Below are 18,128 nucleotides of genomic sequence, written 5' to 3' on the forward strand. Positions count from 1 at the left end.
CAAGAACCCATCAGTCACCTCAAGAACCCTGGAGTCACCTCAAGAACTCAGGAGTTACCTCAAGAAACCAGGAGTCACCTCAAGAAGCCAGGAGCCACCTCAAGAACCCAGGAGTCACCTCAAGAACCCAGGAGTCACCTCAAGAACCCAGGAGCCACCTCAGGAACCCAGGGGTCACCTCAAGACCCCAGGGGCCACCTCAAGAACCCAGGGGCCACCTCAAGAAACCAGGAGTCACCTCAAGAACCCAGGAATCATCTCAAGAACCCAGGAGTCACCTCAAGAACCCAGGGGCCACCTCAAGAACCCAGGAGTCACATCAAGAACCCAGGAGTCACCTCAAGAACCCAGGTGCCACCTCAAGAACCCAGGAGTCACCTCAAGAACCCAGGAGTCACCTCAAGAACCCAGGAGTCACTTCAAGAACCCAGGGGCCACCTCAAGAACCCAGGAGTCACCTCAAGAACCCAGGAGTCACCTCAAGAACCCAGGTGCCACCTCAAGAACCCAGGAGTCACCTCAAGAACCCAGGGGTCTTCTCAAGTACCCAGGAGTCACTTCAAGAAACCAGGAGTCACCTCAAGAACCTACGAGTCACCTCAAGAACCCAGGAATCACCTCAAGAACCCAGGAGTCACCTCAAGAACCCACGAGTCACCTCAAGAACCCAGAAGTCACCTCAAGAACCCAGAAGTCACCTCAACAACCCATTAGTCACCTCAAGAACAAAGGAGTCACCTCAAGAACCCAGAAGTCACCTCAAGAACCCAGGGTCTCCTCAAGAACCCAGGAGTCACCTCAAGAACCCAGGAGTCACTTCAAGAACCCAGGAGTCACCTCAAGACCCCAACAGTCACATCAAGAACCCATCAGTCACCTCAAGAACCCTGGAGTCACCTCAAGAACTCAGGAGTTACCTCAACCATATGACCTGTCTTTGTAATACTCACTTGTGCTTTATAGTAACCTGTTTACATTAATGTTTTATCACTGATTTCATCATTGCTTAGTTAATCTTAAGTTAATTTTAAGCCAGCCCGTAATGCTATGCATAGTATAAGTGGCTTTGGCATACTGCTCTTACCTGTATTTGTTGTACCTCTGTATGTGTGCTCAAATTTTTAAATAAATAAATAAAAAAAGAAGCCAGGAGTCACCTCAAGAAGCCAGGAGCCACCTCAAGAACCCAGGAGTCACCTCAAGAACCCAGGGGTCACCTCAAGAACCCAGGAGCCACCTCAGGAACCCAGGTGTCACCTCAAGAACCCAGGAGTCACCTCAAGACCCCAGGGGCCACCTCAAGAACCCAGGGGCCACCTCAAGAACCCAGGAGTCACCTCAAGAACCCAGGAATCATCTCAAGAACCCAGGAGTCACCTCAAGAACCCAGGGGCCACCTCAAGAACCCAGGAGTCACATCAAGAACCCAGGAGTCACCTCAAGAACCCAGGTGCCACCTCAAGAACCCAGGAGTCACCTCAAGAACCCAGGAGTCACCTCAAGAACCCAGGAGTCACTTCAAGAACCCAGGGGCCACCTCAAGATCCCAGGAGTCACCTCAAGAACCCAGGAGTCACCTCAAGAACCCAGGTGCCACCTCAAGAACCCAGGAGTCACCTCAAGAACCCAGGGGTCACCTCAAGAACCCAGGAGTCACCTCAAGAACCCAGGGGTCACCTCAAGAACCCAGGAGTCACCTCAAGAACCCAGGAGTCACCTCAAGAACCCAGGGGCCACCTCAAGAACCCAGGAGTCACCTCAAGAACCCAGGAGTCACCTCAAGAACCCAGGAGTCACCTCAAGAACCCAGGGGCCACCTCAAGAACCCAGGAGTCACCTCAAGAACCCAGGAGTCACCTCAAGAACCCAGGGGCCACCTCAAGAACCCAGGAGTCACCTCAAGAACCCAGGAGTCACCTCAAGAACCCAGGAGTCACCTCAAGAACCCAGGAGTCACCTCAAGAACCCACTAGTCACCTCAAGAACCCAGGAGTCACCTCAAGAGCCCAGGAGTCACCTCAAGAACCCACTAGTCACCTCAAGAACCCAGGAGTCACCTCAAGAGCCCAGGAGTCACCTCAAGAACCCAACAGTCACCTCAAGAACATCATACTGGAGTCGATGAAATAGGCTCAAGGCTGAGGGACTGATTAACTCAAACTCCTTCTGATCTTCAGAATTCTTCTTTGTATTGGACTGATGAAGCCACAATAAAGATACCCAAGTGTTGCACATGTGTCTAATTTATCAACTTGTCGGTTCTCTGAACCATTTATCAACATTACTGTGGTTCAAGTTGAGGAGAACAACACAAGAACAACCACCGTGTAACGGAGAACAACCACCGTCTACCTGGAGGGCATTCCGGGGATCAACGTCCCCGCGGCCCGGTCCACGACCAGGCCTCCTTGTGGATCAGGGCCTGATCAACAAGGCTGTTACTGCTGGCCGCACGTAATCCAACGTACGAACCACAGCCCGGCTGATCCGGCACCGTCTTTAGGTATCTGTCCAGCTCCCTCTTGAAGACAACCAGGGGTCTTCCTGTAATGCCCCTTATTGCTGGTGGGAGGCTGTTGAAAAGTCTTGGGCCCCGGACACTTATTGTGTTTTCTCTTAGTGTACCAGTGACGCCGCTACTTTTCACTGGAGGTATGTTGCATCGCCTGCCAAGTCTTTTGCTTTCGTATGGAGTGATTGCTGTGTGCATATTAGGGACCAGTCCCTCCAGAATCTTCCAGGTGTAGATTATGATATATCTCTCTCGCCTGCGCTCTAGTGAGTACAAGTCAAGTGCTTCCAGGCGTTCCAAGTAGTTAAGGTGTTTGACGGAACCTATACGTGCAGTAAAGGTTCTCTGTACATTCTCTAGCTCTGCAGTTTCACCTGCCTTGAATGGGGATGTTAATGTACAGCAGTATCCCAACCTAGAAAGAATAAGTGATTTAAAAAGGATCATCATTGGCTTAGCATCTCTTGTCTTGAATGTTCTCATTATCCATCCTATCAGTTTCCTAGCAGATGTGATAGTGGCATTGTTGTGATCCTTGAAGGTGAGATCATCTGACATTACCACTCCCAGGTCTCTCACATTACTTTTCCTCTCTATTGTGTGATTGGAGTTTGTAGTATACTCAGTTCTAGTTATTATTTCCTTCAGTTTTCCATAACGGAGTAGTTGGAATTTGTCTTCATTGAACATCATATTGTTCTCCGTTACCCATTGGAAAACTTGGTTTATATCTTCTTGGAGGTTAACAGCGTCCTCAGTGGATGACACTCTCATGCAGATCCTAGTATCGTCTGTAAAAGATGATACAGCGCTGTGGTTTACATGTCTGTCTATGTCTGATATGAGAATAAGGAACAGGATAGGTGCGAGTACTGTGCCTTGTGGGACAGACCTCTTCACTATGGCAGCATCTGATTTAACTCTGTTTACCACTACTCTTTGTGTGCGATTGGTTAGAAAGTTGAAGATCCATCTGCCTACTTTGCCGGTTATCCCTTTGTAGAGGAGAACAACACAAGAACAACCACCGTGTAGAGGAGAACAACACAAGAACAACCACCGTGTAGAGGAGAACAACACAAGAACAACCACCGTGTAGAGGAGAACAACACAAGAACAACCACCGTGTAGAGAACAACACAAGAACAACCACCGTGTAGAGGAGAACAACACAAGAACAACCACCGTGTAGAGGAGAACAACACAAGAACAACCACCGTGTAGAGGAGAACAACACAAGAACAACGACCGTGTAGAGGAGAACAACCCAAGAACAACCACCGTGTAGAGGAGAACAACACAAGAACAACCACCGTGTAGAGGAGAACAACACAAGAACAACCACCGTGTAGAGAAGAACACAAGAACAACCACCGTGTAGAGGAGAACAACACAAGAACAACCACCGTGTAGAGGAGAACAAAAGAACAACCACCGTGCAGAGGAGAACAAAACAAGAACAACCACCGTGTAGAGGAGAACAACACAAGAACAACCACCGTGTAGAGGAGAAGAACACAAGAACAGCCACCGTGCAGAGAACAACACAAGAACAACCACCGTGTAGAGGAGAACAACACAAGAACAACCACCGTGTAGAGGAGAACAACACAAGAACAACCACCGTGCAGAGAACACAAGAACAACCACCGTGTAGAGGAGAACAACACAAGAACAACCACCGTATAGAGGAGAACAACACAAGAACAACCACCGTGTAGAGGAGAACAACACAAGAACAACCACCGTGTAGAGGAGAACAAAAGAACAACCACCGTGCAGAGGAGAACAAAACAAGAACAACCACCGTGTAGAGGAGAACAACACAAGAACAACCACCGTGTAGAGGAGAACAACACAAGAACAACCACCGTGTAGAGGAGAACAACACAAGAACAACCACCGTGTAGAGGAGAACAACACAAGAACAGCAACCGTGCAGAGGAGAACAACACAAGAACAACCACCGTGTAGAGGAGAACAACACAAGAACAACCACCGTGTAGAGGAGAACACAAGAACAACCACCGTGCAGAGGAGAACAACACAAGAACAACCACCGTGCAGAGGAGAACAACACAAGAACAACCACCGTGTAGAGGAGAACAACACAAGAACAACCACCGTATAGAGGAGAACAACACAAGAACAACCACCGTGTAGAGGAGAACAACACAAGAACAACCACCGTGTAGAGGAGAACACAAGAACAACCACCGTGCAGAGGAGAACAACACAAGAACAACCACCGTGTAGAGGAGAACAACACAAGAACAACCACTGTGCAGAGGAGAACAACACAAGAACAACCACCGTGTAGAGGAGAACAACACAAGAACAACCACCGTGTAGAGAAGAACAACACAAGAACAACCACAGTGTAGAGGAGAACAACACAAGAACAACCACAGTGTAGAGAAGAACAACACAAGAACAACCACAGTGTAGAGAAGAACAACACAAGAACAACCACCGTGTAGAGAACAACACAAGAACAACCACCGTGTAGAGGAGAACAACACAAGAACAACCACCGTGTAGAGGAGAACAAGAGAAGAACAACCACCGTGTAGAGGAGAACAAGAGAAGAACAACCACCGTGTAGAGGAGAACAACACAAGAACAACCACCGTGTAGAGGAGAACAACACAAGAACAACCACCGTGTAGAGGAGAACAACACAAGAACAACCACCGTATAGAGGAGAACAAGAGAAGAACAACCACCGTGTAGAGGAGAACAAGAGAAGAACAGCCACCGTGTAGAGGAGAACAACACAAGACAAAAGGTAAGATACTCACCAGTCTTCTTAGCGACGTCAGCTGCTGTGATGCCCTCAGTGTTCACCTTGATGTGGAACGTCACCTCATCTTTGTCCACACTGTTGAAACACACACATGTTACACACATACCAACCCATAATATATACATTATATACACACACTCATTATATATATATATATATATATATATATATATATATATATATATATATATATATATATATATATATATATATATATATATATATATATATATATATATATATATATATATATATATATATATATATATATATATATATATATATATATATATACATATATATGTCTGAGTGACTCTGTCACTCAGACACTGTCACTCAGACACTCTACCTGTCACTCAGACACTCTACCTGTCACTCAGACACGCTACCTGTCACTCACTCTACCCGTCACTCAGACACTCTACCTGTCACTCAGACACTCTACCTGTCACTCAGACACTCTACCTGTCACTCAGACACGCTACCTGTCACTCAGACACTCTACCTGTCACTCAGACACTCTACCTGTCACTCAGACACTCTACCTGTCACTCAGACACTCTACCTGTCACTCAGACACTCTACCTGTCACTCAGACACTCTACCTGTCACTCAGACACTCTACCTGTCACTCAGGCACTCTACCTGTCACTCAGGCACTCTACCTGTCACTCAGACACTCTACCTGTCACTCAGACACTCTACCTGTCACTCAGACACTCTACCTGTCACTCAGACACTCTACCTGTCACTCAGACACTCTACCTGTCACTCAGACACTCTACCTGTCACTCAGACACTCTACCTGTCACTCAGGCACTCTACCTGTCACTCAGGCACTCTACCTGTCACTCAGACACTCTACCTGTCACTCAGACACTCTACCTGTCACTCAGACACGCTACCTGTCACTCAGACACTCTACCTGTCACTCAGACACTCTACCTGTCACTCAGACAATATCTGTCACTCAGACACGCTACCTGTCACTCAGACACTCTACCTGTCACTCAGACAATATCTGTCACTCAGACACGCTACCTGTCACTCAGACACTCTACCTGTCACTCAGACAATATCTGTCACTCAGACACGCTACCTGTCACTCAGACAATATCTGTCACTCAGACACTCTACCTGTCACTCAGACAATATCTGTCACTCAGACACTCTACGTTTTGCATCTTTCAGTATCCCTCATTCAGGGAGACACCTATTTCACTATTCATTAATTTAAAGAAAGAAAGAGAGAGAGAGAGAGAGAGAGAGAGAGAGAGAGAGAGCAGCACTGGTCACCTGGGTAGCCTAATTACCTCTCTCACTTTTCCCACTCACTAGCACTCTTCTGGTGAAGATGAGGTGAAATTAATTCGTAATTTGACCGTGAGCGTGTCAGTGTCTTCACCTTTTGTAATATCCTCACCTTCTCTCTCTCTCTCTCTCTCTCTCTCTCTCCTAGTTCCAAGCTAGCACCACATTCTACACCCAGATTCATCCTTCAGGATATAGACTGTATTTCCCACCTCCCAGCCTGGTTAATCAGTCCCTGATCCACCAGGAGACCTGGTCATGGACCGGGCAGCGGGGGCGTTGACCTCCAGAACACCCTCCATGTATACTCCAGGACTCGAGTCCGAGTAACCGGTTTTACTGAGTTCCTTCATACATGTTATCTTCCTCACACTCCAACAGCACGATAAGTCATAAAAAATATACTTGTCTCCACTCACTCCTATCTACCACGCTCACACAAACCATTTGCATGTCCAAGCTCTTAGCACACAAAACCAACATTTCCCCCTCCCTTCAACGTTTCCTAGGACGACCCTTACTCCTCTTTTTCTCTCTCCTAGATTTGTACCCCCTCCTAGTCATCCTGTTCTGCTCTATCCTCTCCAGAATGTCCAAACCACATCAACCACCCCTCCTCAGCCTTCTGAATAATACTTTTTGATAAACCCGCACGTTCTAATTTCGAAAGTGCGAATTTTCCCTGCATAATACTCACACTACATATTGCCCTCAAACACATTTCTACTACCACTAGCCTCCTCCTCCCTGCAACGTTTAAAACCCATGCTTCACACCCATGTGAAACTGTTGGTACCACTATATCCTGATACATTTGCCCGACTCTCTCCTCCGTGGATAAAGTTCTTTGTCTCCACTCTGTTCTTCCTCTCTGCTACCACCACCACTATCTACCATCATCACCACCATTATTACCACCATCTTCACCACACCAAACTGGAGGGGGGGGGGTAGTGTAGAGGTGGTTTCCTCTAATCATGTTTTGATACAGTGGTCGTCATGGTGACGCTTCCCTCTTCGTCATCTCCAGTTCCTCCTCCTCCCCCCTCCTTTCTTCCCCTCCTCCTCCTCCTTTCTTCCCCTCCTCTCCTCTCCTCCCCTTCCATCCTCCTCTTCCTCCTCACTGACTCCTCCTCGTCTCCTCATCCACTGTGTCCCCACTGTCTTCTACCGTCTTTGTCCCCCTCCCTGCTCCTTTGTCCCCCTCCCTCCTCCATGCCCCCTCTCCCCCTCCTTCCCCCCCTCCCTCAACATGTGGCTGAGTCGTTGGATATAATAACGTCAACTACATCAGGGAAATATATATTTCCATACATTTTGCTAATATATCTACTGTGTACTCACCTAACTGTAGTTGCAGGGGTCGAGACTCAGCTCCTGGCTGAGTGTGTGTGTGTGTGTGTGTGTGTGTGTGTGTGTGTGTGTGTGTGTGTGTGTGTGTGTGTGTGTGTGTGTGTGTGTGTGTGTGTGTGTCTGTGTGTGTCTGTGTGTGTGTGTGTGTGTGTGTGTGTGTGTGTGTGTGTGTGTGTGTGTGTGTGTGTGTGTGTGTGTGTGTGTGTGTGTGTGTGTGTGTCTGTGTGTGTATGTATGTGTGTGTGTGTGTGTCTGTGTCTGTGTGTGTGTATATATGTGTGTGTACTCACCTAGTTGTACTCACCTAGTTGAGGTTGCGGGGGTCGAGTCCGAGCTCCTGGCCCCGCCTCTTCACTGATCGCTACTAGGTCACTCTCCCTGAGCCGTGAGCTTTATCATACCTCTGCTTAAAGCTATGTATGGATCCTGCCTCCACTACATCGCTTCCCAAACTATTCCACTTACTGACTACTCTGTGGCTGAAGAAATACTTCCTAACATCCCTGTGATTCATCTGTGTCTTCAGCTTCCAACTGTGTCCCCTTGTTACTGTGTCCAATCTCTGGAACATCCTGTCTTTGTCCACCTTGTCAATTCCTCTCAGTATTTTGTATGTCGTTATCATGTCCCCCCTATCTCTCCTGTCCTCCAGTGTCGTCAGGTTGATTTCCCTTAACCTCTCCTCGTAGGACATACCTCTTAGCTCTGGGACTAGTCTTGTTGCAAACCTTTGCACTTTCTCTAGTTTCTTCACGTGCTTGGCTAGGTGTGGGTTCCAAACTGGTGCCGCATACTCCAATATGGGCCTAACGTACACGGTGTACAGGGTCCTGAATGATTCCTTATTAAGATGTCGGAAAGCTGTTCTGAGGTTTGCTAGGCGCCCATATGCTGCAGCAGTTATTTGGTTGATGTGCGCTTCAGGAGATGTGCCTGGTGTTATACTCACCCCAAGATCTTTTTCCTTGAGTGAGGTTTGTAGTCTCTGACCCCCTAGACTGTACTCCGTCTGCGGCCTTCTTTGCCTTTCCCCAATCTTCATGACTTTGCACTTGGTGGGATTGAACTCCAGGAGCCAATTGCTGGACAAGGTCTGCAGCCTGTCCAGATCCCTTTGTAGTTCTGCCTGATCTTCGATCGAGTGAATTCTTCTCATCAACTTCACGTCATCTGCAAACAGGGACACCTCAGAGTCTATTCCTTCCGTCATGTCGTTCACAAATACCAGAAACAGCACTGGTCCTAGGACTGACCCCTGCGGGACCCCGCTGGTCACAGGTGCCCACTCTGACACCTCGCCACGTACCATGACTCGCTGCTGTCTTCCTGACAAGTATTCCCTGATCCATTGTAGTGCCTACCCTGTTATCCCTGCTTGGTCTCCAGTTTTTGCACCAATCTCTTGTGTGGAACTGTGTCAAACGCCTTCTTGCAGTCCAAGAAAATGCAATCCACCCACCCCTCTCTCTCTTGTCTTACTGCTGTCACCATGTCATAGAACTCCAGTAGGTTTGTGACACAGGATTTCCCGTCCCTGAAACCATGTTGGCTGCTGTTGATGAGATCGTTCCTTTCTAGGTGTTCCACCATTCTTCTCCTGATAATCTTCTCCATGATTTTGCATACTATACATGTCAGTGACACTGGTCTGTAGTTTAATGCTTCATGTCTGTCTCCTTTTTTAAAGATTGGGACTACATTTGCTGTCTTCCATGCCTCAGGCAATCTCCCAGTTTCGATAGATGTATTGAATATTGTTGTTAGGGGTACACATAGCGCCTCTGCTCCCTCTCTCAATACCCATGGGGAGATGTGATGAATGGTTTGAAAAACCGAGATGTTGAAGATTGAGACACTTATGCAGCATATGGGAATCTTTATTCAGGAAACGTTTCGCCACGCAGTGGCTTCATCAGTCCAATACAAAGAGGAAGACGTAAGGAGAGGAGGAGAATGAGGTAATCAGTCCCTCAACCTGGAGTCGATGTGTTCAGTCCATCAATCTTGTAGAATGTACAGCATAGGGCCGTAGACGTGGCTTATATACTGTAGTGAGGTGACGTGAAGCAGTTGGAGGCGGGGTCATAGTGGTACCATCCACTAGTCGAAGTAGGTCTTCGTCCAAAGGTTGAACAAGTGTTGAAGAATTCTTTGTAACAAGATCCCATGATGCTGCTGTGTCTGACAGTTGTGATGAATGGTTTGAAAAACCGACATGTTGAAGATTGAGACACTTATGCAGCATATGGAAATCTTTGGACGAAGACCTACTTCGACTAGTGGATGGTACCACTATGACCCCGCCTCCAACTGCTTCACGTCACCTCACTACAGTATATAAGCCACGTCTACGGCCCTATGCTGTACATTCTACAAGATTGATGGACTGAACACATCGACTCCAGGTTGAGGGACTGATTACCTCATTCTCCTCCTCTCCTTACGCCTTCCTCTTTGTATTGGACTGATGAAGCCACTGCGTGGCGAAACGTTTCCTGAATAAAGATTCCCATATGCTGCATAAGTGTCTCAATCTTCAACATGTCGGTTTTTCAAACCATTCATCACAACTGTCAGACACAGCAGCATCATGGGATCTTGTTACAAAGAATTCTTCAACACTTGTTCAACCTTTGGACGAAGACCTACTTCGACTAGTGGATGGTACCACTATGACCCCGCCTCCAACTGCTTCACGTCACCTCACTACAGTATATAAGCCACGTCTACGGCCCTATGCTGTACATTCTACAAGATTGATGGACTGAACACATCGACTCCAGGTTGAGGGACTGATTACCTCATTCTCCTCCTCTCCTTACGCCTTCCTCTTTGTATTGGACTGATGAAGCCACTGCGTGGCGAAACGTTTCCTGAATAAAGATTCCCATATGCTGCATAAGTGTCTCAATCTTCACCCATGGGGAGATGTTATCTGGCCCCATTGCCTTTGAGGTATCTAGCTCACTCACAAGCCTCTTCACTTCTTCCTCGGTTGTGTGCACTGTGTCCAGCACTTGGTGGTGTGCCCCACCTCTCCGTCTTTCTGGAGTCCCTTCTGTCTCCTCTGTGAACACTTCTTTGAATCTCTTGTTGAGTTCTTCACATACTTCACGGTCATTTCTTGTTGTCTCTCCTCCTTCCTTCCTTAGCCTGATTACCTGGTCCTTGACTGTTGTTTTCCTCCTGATGTGGCTGTACAACAGTTTCGGGTCAGATTTGGCTTTCGCTGCTATGTCATTTTCATATTGTCTTTGGGCCTCCCTTCTTATCTGTGCATATTCGTTTCTGGCTCTACGACTGCTCTCCTTATTCTCCTGGGTCCTTTGCCTTCTATATTTCTTCCATTCCCTAGCACACTTGGTTTTTGCCCCCCTGCACCTTTGGGTAAACCATGGGCTCATCCTGGCTTTTTCATTATTCCTGTTACCCTTGGGTACAAACCTCTCCTCAGCCTCCTTGCATTTTGTTGCTACATATTCCATCATCTCATTAACTGGCTTCCCTGCCAGTTCTCTGTCCCACTGAACCCCGTTCAGGTAGTTCCTCATTCCTGTGTAGTCCCCTTTCTTGTAGTTTGGCTTCATTCGTCCTGGCCTTCCTGCTTCTCCCTCCACTTGTAGCTCTACTGTGTATTCGAAGCTTAAAACCACATGATCGCTGGCCCCAAGGGGTCTTTCATATGTGATGTCCTCGATATCTGCGTTACTCAAGGTGAATACTAAGTCCAGCCTTGCTGGCTCATCCTCTCCTCTCTCTCTTGTAGTGTCCCTTACGTGTTGGTACATGAAGTTTTCCAGTACCACCTCCATCATCTTATCCCTCCATGTATCTTGGCCCCCATGCGGGTCCAAGTTCTCCCAATCGATCTCCTTGTGGTTAAGTCACCCATGATCAGGAGCTTTGCCCTGCATGCATGAGCTCTTCTGGCCACTCTAGCCAGTGTGTCAACCATCGCTCTGTTGCTCTCGTCGTTCTCTTGCCTTGGCCTCCTGCTGTTCTGTGGTGGGTTATACATCACTGCTATTACCACCTTGGGACCTCCAGAGTGAAGTGTTCCCACTATGTAATCACTGTGTGTGTGTGTATGTGTGTGTGTGTGTGTGTATGTGTATGTGTGTGTGTATGTGTGTGTATGTGTGTGTGTGTGTGTGTGTGTGTGTGTGTGTGTGTGTATGTGTGTGTGTGTGTGTGTGTGTGTGTGTGTGTGTGTGTGTGGTGCCTAATAGGTAAACTGGTCAATTAGCAAGAACTAATTTAAAATTAAGTCCTTTCTAAAAATTTTTGTACCAAAAGTAACTTAGAAAACTTACCTAACGTTATTATAACAAGCACAATTGAATTTAGCCTAATCCAGCAAAATATATTTTGGATAAGTTGACAATAATTTAATAACAAACAAACACAATGAAATATATTTTTTCGTTAGGATCAGAATGATTTTTGCAAAATTATTGCATACACAAATTTTCGCTTGCCTTATTCGGCAAGAGGAGCGTTGCTATTTAAACCAAAATAGCAAGTTTTACCTATTATATATATATATATATATATAATATATATATATATATATAATATTATATATATATATATATATATATATATATATATATATATATATATATATATATATATATATATATATATATATATATATATATATATATATATATGGTTATTAGAGAGTAATGCACCTTATACCTACCTACTAAGTGTCTGTCTCTCTTATTTCACCTACTTCTGGTCAGGCTCACCAGTTCTAAATAACCTAAATCTGTCAAAAGCTGAGGGACTGATCACCCCCAAAATTACCTCTCCGCTTCTTCCACTGTCTCCACTATTACAAGCTCCCGTGTACTCGACTGAAGAAACCAGCTAAGCAGAAGAAACACACGGACAATACTGATACACATGTGGTGTACACATCTCATTCAGCAAATCATCTTTTACAAGAGCAGTGAGGAAATTAAACAGGCCTTCATAGGCCTAGCTTCACGAGTGCCATTGAAGTGGTGGGGCGCTCATGTCACACACACACACACACACACACACACACGCAAAGAAGACCGCAGACAGAGTATAGGCTAGGTGGACAAAGACTACAGACCTCACTCAGGGAGAAAGACCTTGGGGTGACCATAACACCGAGCACGTCACCGGAGGCACACATCAACCAAATAACTGCTGCAGCATACGGGCGCCTGGCAAACCTGAGAATAGCGTTCCGATACCTTAATAAGGAATCGTTCAAGACACTGTACACTGTGTATGTTAGGCCCATACTGGAGTATGCAGCACCAGTCTGGAACACACACCTGGTCAAACACATCAAGAAGTTAGAGAAAGTACAAAGGTTTGCAACAAGGCTAGTCCCAGAGCTCAGGGGAATGTCGTACGAGGAAAGGTTGAGGGAAATCGGACTGACGACACTGGAGGACAGAAGGGTCAGGGGAGACATGATAACGACATACAAGATACTGCGGGGAATAGATAAGGTGGACAGAGATAGGATGTTCCAGAGAGGGGACACAGGTTCAAGGGGTCACAACTGGAAGCTGAAGACTTAGACGAGTCACAGGGATGTTAGGAAGTATTTCTTCAGTCATAGAGTTGTCAGGAAGTGGAATAGCCTAGCAAGTGAAGTAGTGGAGGCAGGAACCATACATAGTTTTAAGAAGAGGTATGATAAAGCTCAGGAAGCAGAGAGAGAGAGGATCCAGTAGCGATCAGTGAAGAGGCGGGGCCAGGAGCTGAGTCTCGACCCCTGGAACCACAATTAGGTGAGTACAATTAGGTGAGTACACACACACACACACACACACACACACACACACACACACACACACACACACACACACATACACACACCAGTTTGGAACCCTCATCTAGCCAAGCATGTAAGGAAACTAGAGAAAGTGCAAAGGTTTGCAACAAGACTAGTCCAGGAGCTAAGGGGTATGTCCTACGAGGAGAGGTTAAGGGAAATCGACCTAATGACACTGGAAGACAGGAGAGTTAGGGGAGATATGATAACAATATATAAAATACTGAGAGGTATAGACAAGGTGGACAGAGACAGGATGTTCCAGAGATGGGACACAGCAGCAAGGGGTCACAGTTGGAAGTTGAACACTCAGATGAACCACAGGGATGTTAGGAAGTATTTCTTCAGTCACAGAGTTGTCAGGAAGTGGAATAGCCTGGGTAGTGATGTAGTGGAGGCAGGATCCATACATAGCTTTAAGAAGCGGTATGATAAAGCTCATGGAGCGGGAAGAGTGACCAGGTAGCGGCTATTTGAAGAGGCGGGACCAGGAGCTGTAAATCGATCCCCGCAACCACAACTAGGTGAGTACAACTAAGTACACACACACACACACACACACACACACACACACACACACACACACAATACTGTCGTAGTAACAATTTAAGAGTGTCATCTCCGTCTTTATAAAGAAGTCATTAAGATGTGGTGAAGACTGCGACATCTGGAGCACTTACAGTGTATTCGTGGCCAGACTGGTAGCTGCCCACAGTGTGTGTGCTGCATTGTCTCAGTATGTAAGTGTTAAGTGCTGATATGTCAAGACGCAGTAATGTCAACAATAGGAGTCTTAGCTGATGACCAGGATGACACGCATTCTCAATCCCCAGCATACACCAATCCCCGTAATAACACACTCCCCGTAATCTCACACTCCCGGTAATCCCACACTCCCGGTAATCCCGCACTCCCGGTAATCCCGCACTCCCAGTAATATCGCACTTCCGGTAACCCCACACTCCCGGTAATCCCACACTCCCGGTAATCCAACACTCCCGGTAATCCCACACTCCCGGTAATTCCACACTCCCGGTAACCCCACACTCCCGGTAATCCCACACTCCCGGTAATCCAACACTCCCGGTAATCCCACACTCCCGGTAATTCCACACTCCCGGTAACCCCACACTCCCGGTAATCCCACACTCCCGGTAATCCAACACTCCCGGTAATCCCACACTCCCGGTAATCCCACACTCCCGGTAATCCAACACTCCCGGTAATCCCACACTCCCGGTAATTCCACACTCCCGGTAACCCCACACTCCCGGTAATCCCACACTCCCGGTAATCCAACACTCCCGGTAATCCCACACTCCCGGTAATTCCACACTCCCGGTAACCCCACACTCCCGGTAATCCCACACTCCCGGTAACCCCACACTCCCGGTAATCCAACACTCCCGGTAATCCCACACTCCCGGTAATCCCACACTCCCGGTAATCCAACACTCCCGGTAATCCCACACTCCCGGTAATTCCACACTCCCGGTAATCCCACACTCCCGGTAATCCCACACTCCCGGTAATTCCACACTCCCGGTAACCCCACACTCCCGGTAATCCCACACTCCCGGTAATCCCACACTCCCGGTAATCCCACACTCCCGGTAATTCCACACTCCCGGTAATCTTGCTAACCGCACGGATATGCTCATATGTAGTAGGTTGGTAGACAGCAACCGCCCAGGGAGGTACTACCGTCCTGCCAAGTGAGTGTAAAACGGAAGCCTGTAATTGTTTTACATGATGGTAGGATTGCTGGTGTCTTTTTTTTCTGTCTCATAAACATGCAAGATTTCAGGTACGTCTTGCTACTTCTACTTACACTTAGGTCACACTACACATACATGTACAAGCATATATATACACACCCCTCTGGGTTTTCTGCTATTTTCTTTCTAGTTCTTGTTCCCCTCAAGGAAGGTTCCTTGATGTTGGTGAGGGGCTCTTGATTTAGGGAATTGGATCTGTGCTCCAGTTCCCCAAATTAAGCCTGAATGCCTTCCACATACCCCCCCAGGCGCTGTATAATCCTCCGGGTTTAGCGCTTCCCCCTTGATTGTAATAATAATAATCTAGTTCTTGTTCTTGTTTATTTCCTCTTACCTCCATGGGGAAGTGGAACAGAATTCTTCCTCTGTAAGCCATGCGTGTTGTAAGAGGCGACTAAAATGCCGGGAGCAAGGGGCTAGTAACCTCTTCTCCTGTATATATTACTAAATGTAAAAAGATAAGCTTTTTTTTTGGGGGGGGGGGAGGGGAGGTCACCCTGCATCGGTCCACAGCATCAAAGAGCGTAGTAATTTCTCCATTCGGCCAGATCCCAGATAAGTATGTGAGCCTAGCCTAGGCTAAGCGGTCACTCTTATACCCCCAGGTCACCAGGCCACTGATAGGTTATTTCATCAAATTCTGCCACATACAGTGAAAAAGAAAGAAATGCAGAGTGTGTAGGTTCGAATCCTGCTGTGAACTGAGATATAATGTTTGCAAAATTTCGCCTATTTGCGAATTGTTGTATATATATATATATATATATATATATATATATATATATATATATATATATATATATATATATATATATTTATATATATATATGTCGTGCCGAATAGGCAGAACTTGCCATCTTGGCTTAAATAGCAACGCTCATCTTGCCATATAGGACAAGCGAAAATTTGTGTATGCAATAATTTCGCCAAAATCATTCCGAACCTAACGAAAAATATATATTTCACTGTGTTTGTTTAGTATTAATTTATTGTAAACAAATATAAAATATATTTAGTTGGGTTAGGCTAAAATAAATTGTTCTTGTTATAATAAGGTTAGGTAAGTTTTCTAAGATTCTTTTGGAGCGAAATTATAATTTTTTACATTAACATTAATGAAAAAAATATATCTTTAAACGTGTAAGAGAAAATTTTAGAAAGGACTTAACTTTAAATGAGTTCTTGCTAATTGACCAGTTTTACATATTCGGCACGACATTATATATACATACATATATATATATATATATATATATATATATATATATATATATATATATATATATATATATATATATATACAGGGGGGGGGGTAAAGGAGGTTTTGTGGACAAGGGGCTTGGACTTCCAACAAGCGTGCGTGAGCGTGTTAGATAGGAGTGAATTTAGACAAATGATACTTGGGACCTGACGAGCTGTTGGAGTGTGAGCAGGGTAATATTTAGTGAAGGGATTCAGGGAAACCGGTTATTTTTATATAGCCGGACTTGAGTCCTGGAAATGGGAAGTACAATGCCACCACTCTAAAGGAGGGGTTTGGGATATTGGCAGTTTGGAGGGATATGTTGTGTATCTTTATACGTATATGCTTCTAAACTGTTGTATTCTGAGCACCTCTGCAAAAACAGTGATTATGTGTGAGGTAAAAGTGTTGAATAATGATGAAAGTATTTTCTTTTTGGGGATTTTCTTTCTTTTTGGTCACCCTGCCTCGGTGGGAGACGGCCGACTTGTTGAAATATATATATATATATAATATATATATATATATATATATATATATATATATATATATATATATATATATATATAATATATATATATATATATATATATATATATATATATATATATATATATATATATATATATATGAAGTACCCACACAGAAAAACAGGGATGTAGATACTTACCTCAGCTTATCCATATCCTCAGGTTGGAGGCCAGACAGCCGGACGACCATCCTAGCCAAGTTACTAGCCTGCTCCCACTCCAGGAACCTGGAACAAAACCACCACACAGATGACACTCAGGTTACCTCTCAAATCATTATAATAAAGAAGAAGGTATAATACCTCTCGTGTATATACATTGGCTCCCTTTCCTTCGTGGGTTTGTGTGACTCGTCAGTGATACAAGTTCTCATAAGCTTCTTTCTCCTATGTGCGGCTTATTTGAGCTGTCACGTTTTAACTTCCTTAAATGTAGATAATATCGCCTGGGATATTATATATATATATATATTCTGAATGGTAGTGTACGAAGTATAAACCTGAGAAGCTATATGTGGGGGTACACAGTCTAACCTAACCTAACCTTACCTAACCTAACCTAACCTTACCTAACCTAACCTAACCTAACCTAACCTTACCTAACCTAACCTAACCTAACCTAACCTAACCTAACCTTACCTAACCTAACCTAACCTAACCTAACCTAACCTTACCTAACCTAACCTAACCTAACCTTACCTAACCTAACCTTATCTAACCTAACCTTACCTAACCTTACCTAACCTAACCTTACCTAACCTAACCTAACCTA

The 18,128-nt window shown here is 45.6% G+C and overlaps 1 protein-coding gene across 5 annotated transcripts in view; it reads right to left on the reverse strand.

The window, feature by feature from the left end:
• Positions 1–18,128, reverse strand: part of IA-2 (tyrosine phosphatase IA-2) — a 772,548-nt gene that overhangs the window by 391,611 nt on the left and 362,809 nt on the right. For all 5 annotated transcript variants that reach the window (XM_070091865.1, XM_070091863.1, XM_070091866.1 and 2 more), the window contains exons 17-18: positions 17,498–17,584; positions 5,314–5,393 (exon numbers count right to left, since the gene is read on the reverse strand). In XM_070091865.1, the coding sequence (XP_069947966.1) occupies positions 5,314–5,393; positions 17,498–17,584 (167 nt within the window). The remainder of the gene's footprint in view (positions 1–5,313; positions 5,394–17,497; positions 17,585–18,128) is intronic.

The sequence above is a fragment of the Cherax quadricarinatus genome, chromosome 37, assembly GCF_038502225.1.
Source record: "Cherax quadricarinatus isolate ZL_2023a chromosome 37, ASM3850222v1, whole genome shotgun sequence".
Lineage (NCBI taxonomy): Eukaryota > Metazoa > Arthropoda > Malacostraca > Decapoda > Parastacidae > Cherax > Cherax quadricarinatus.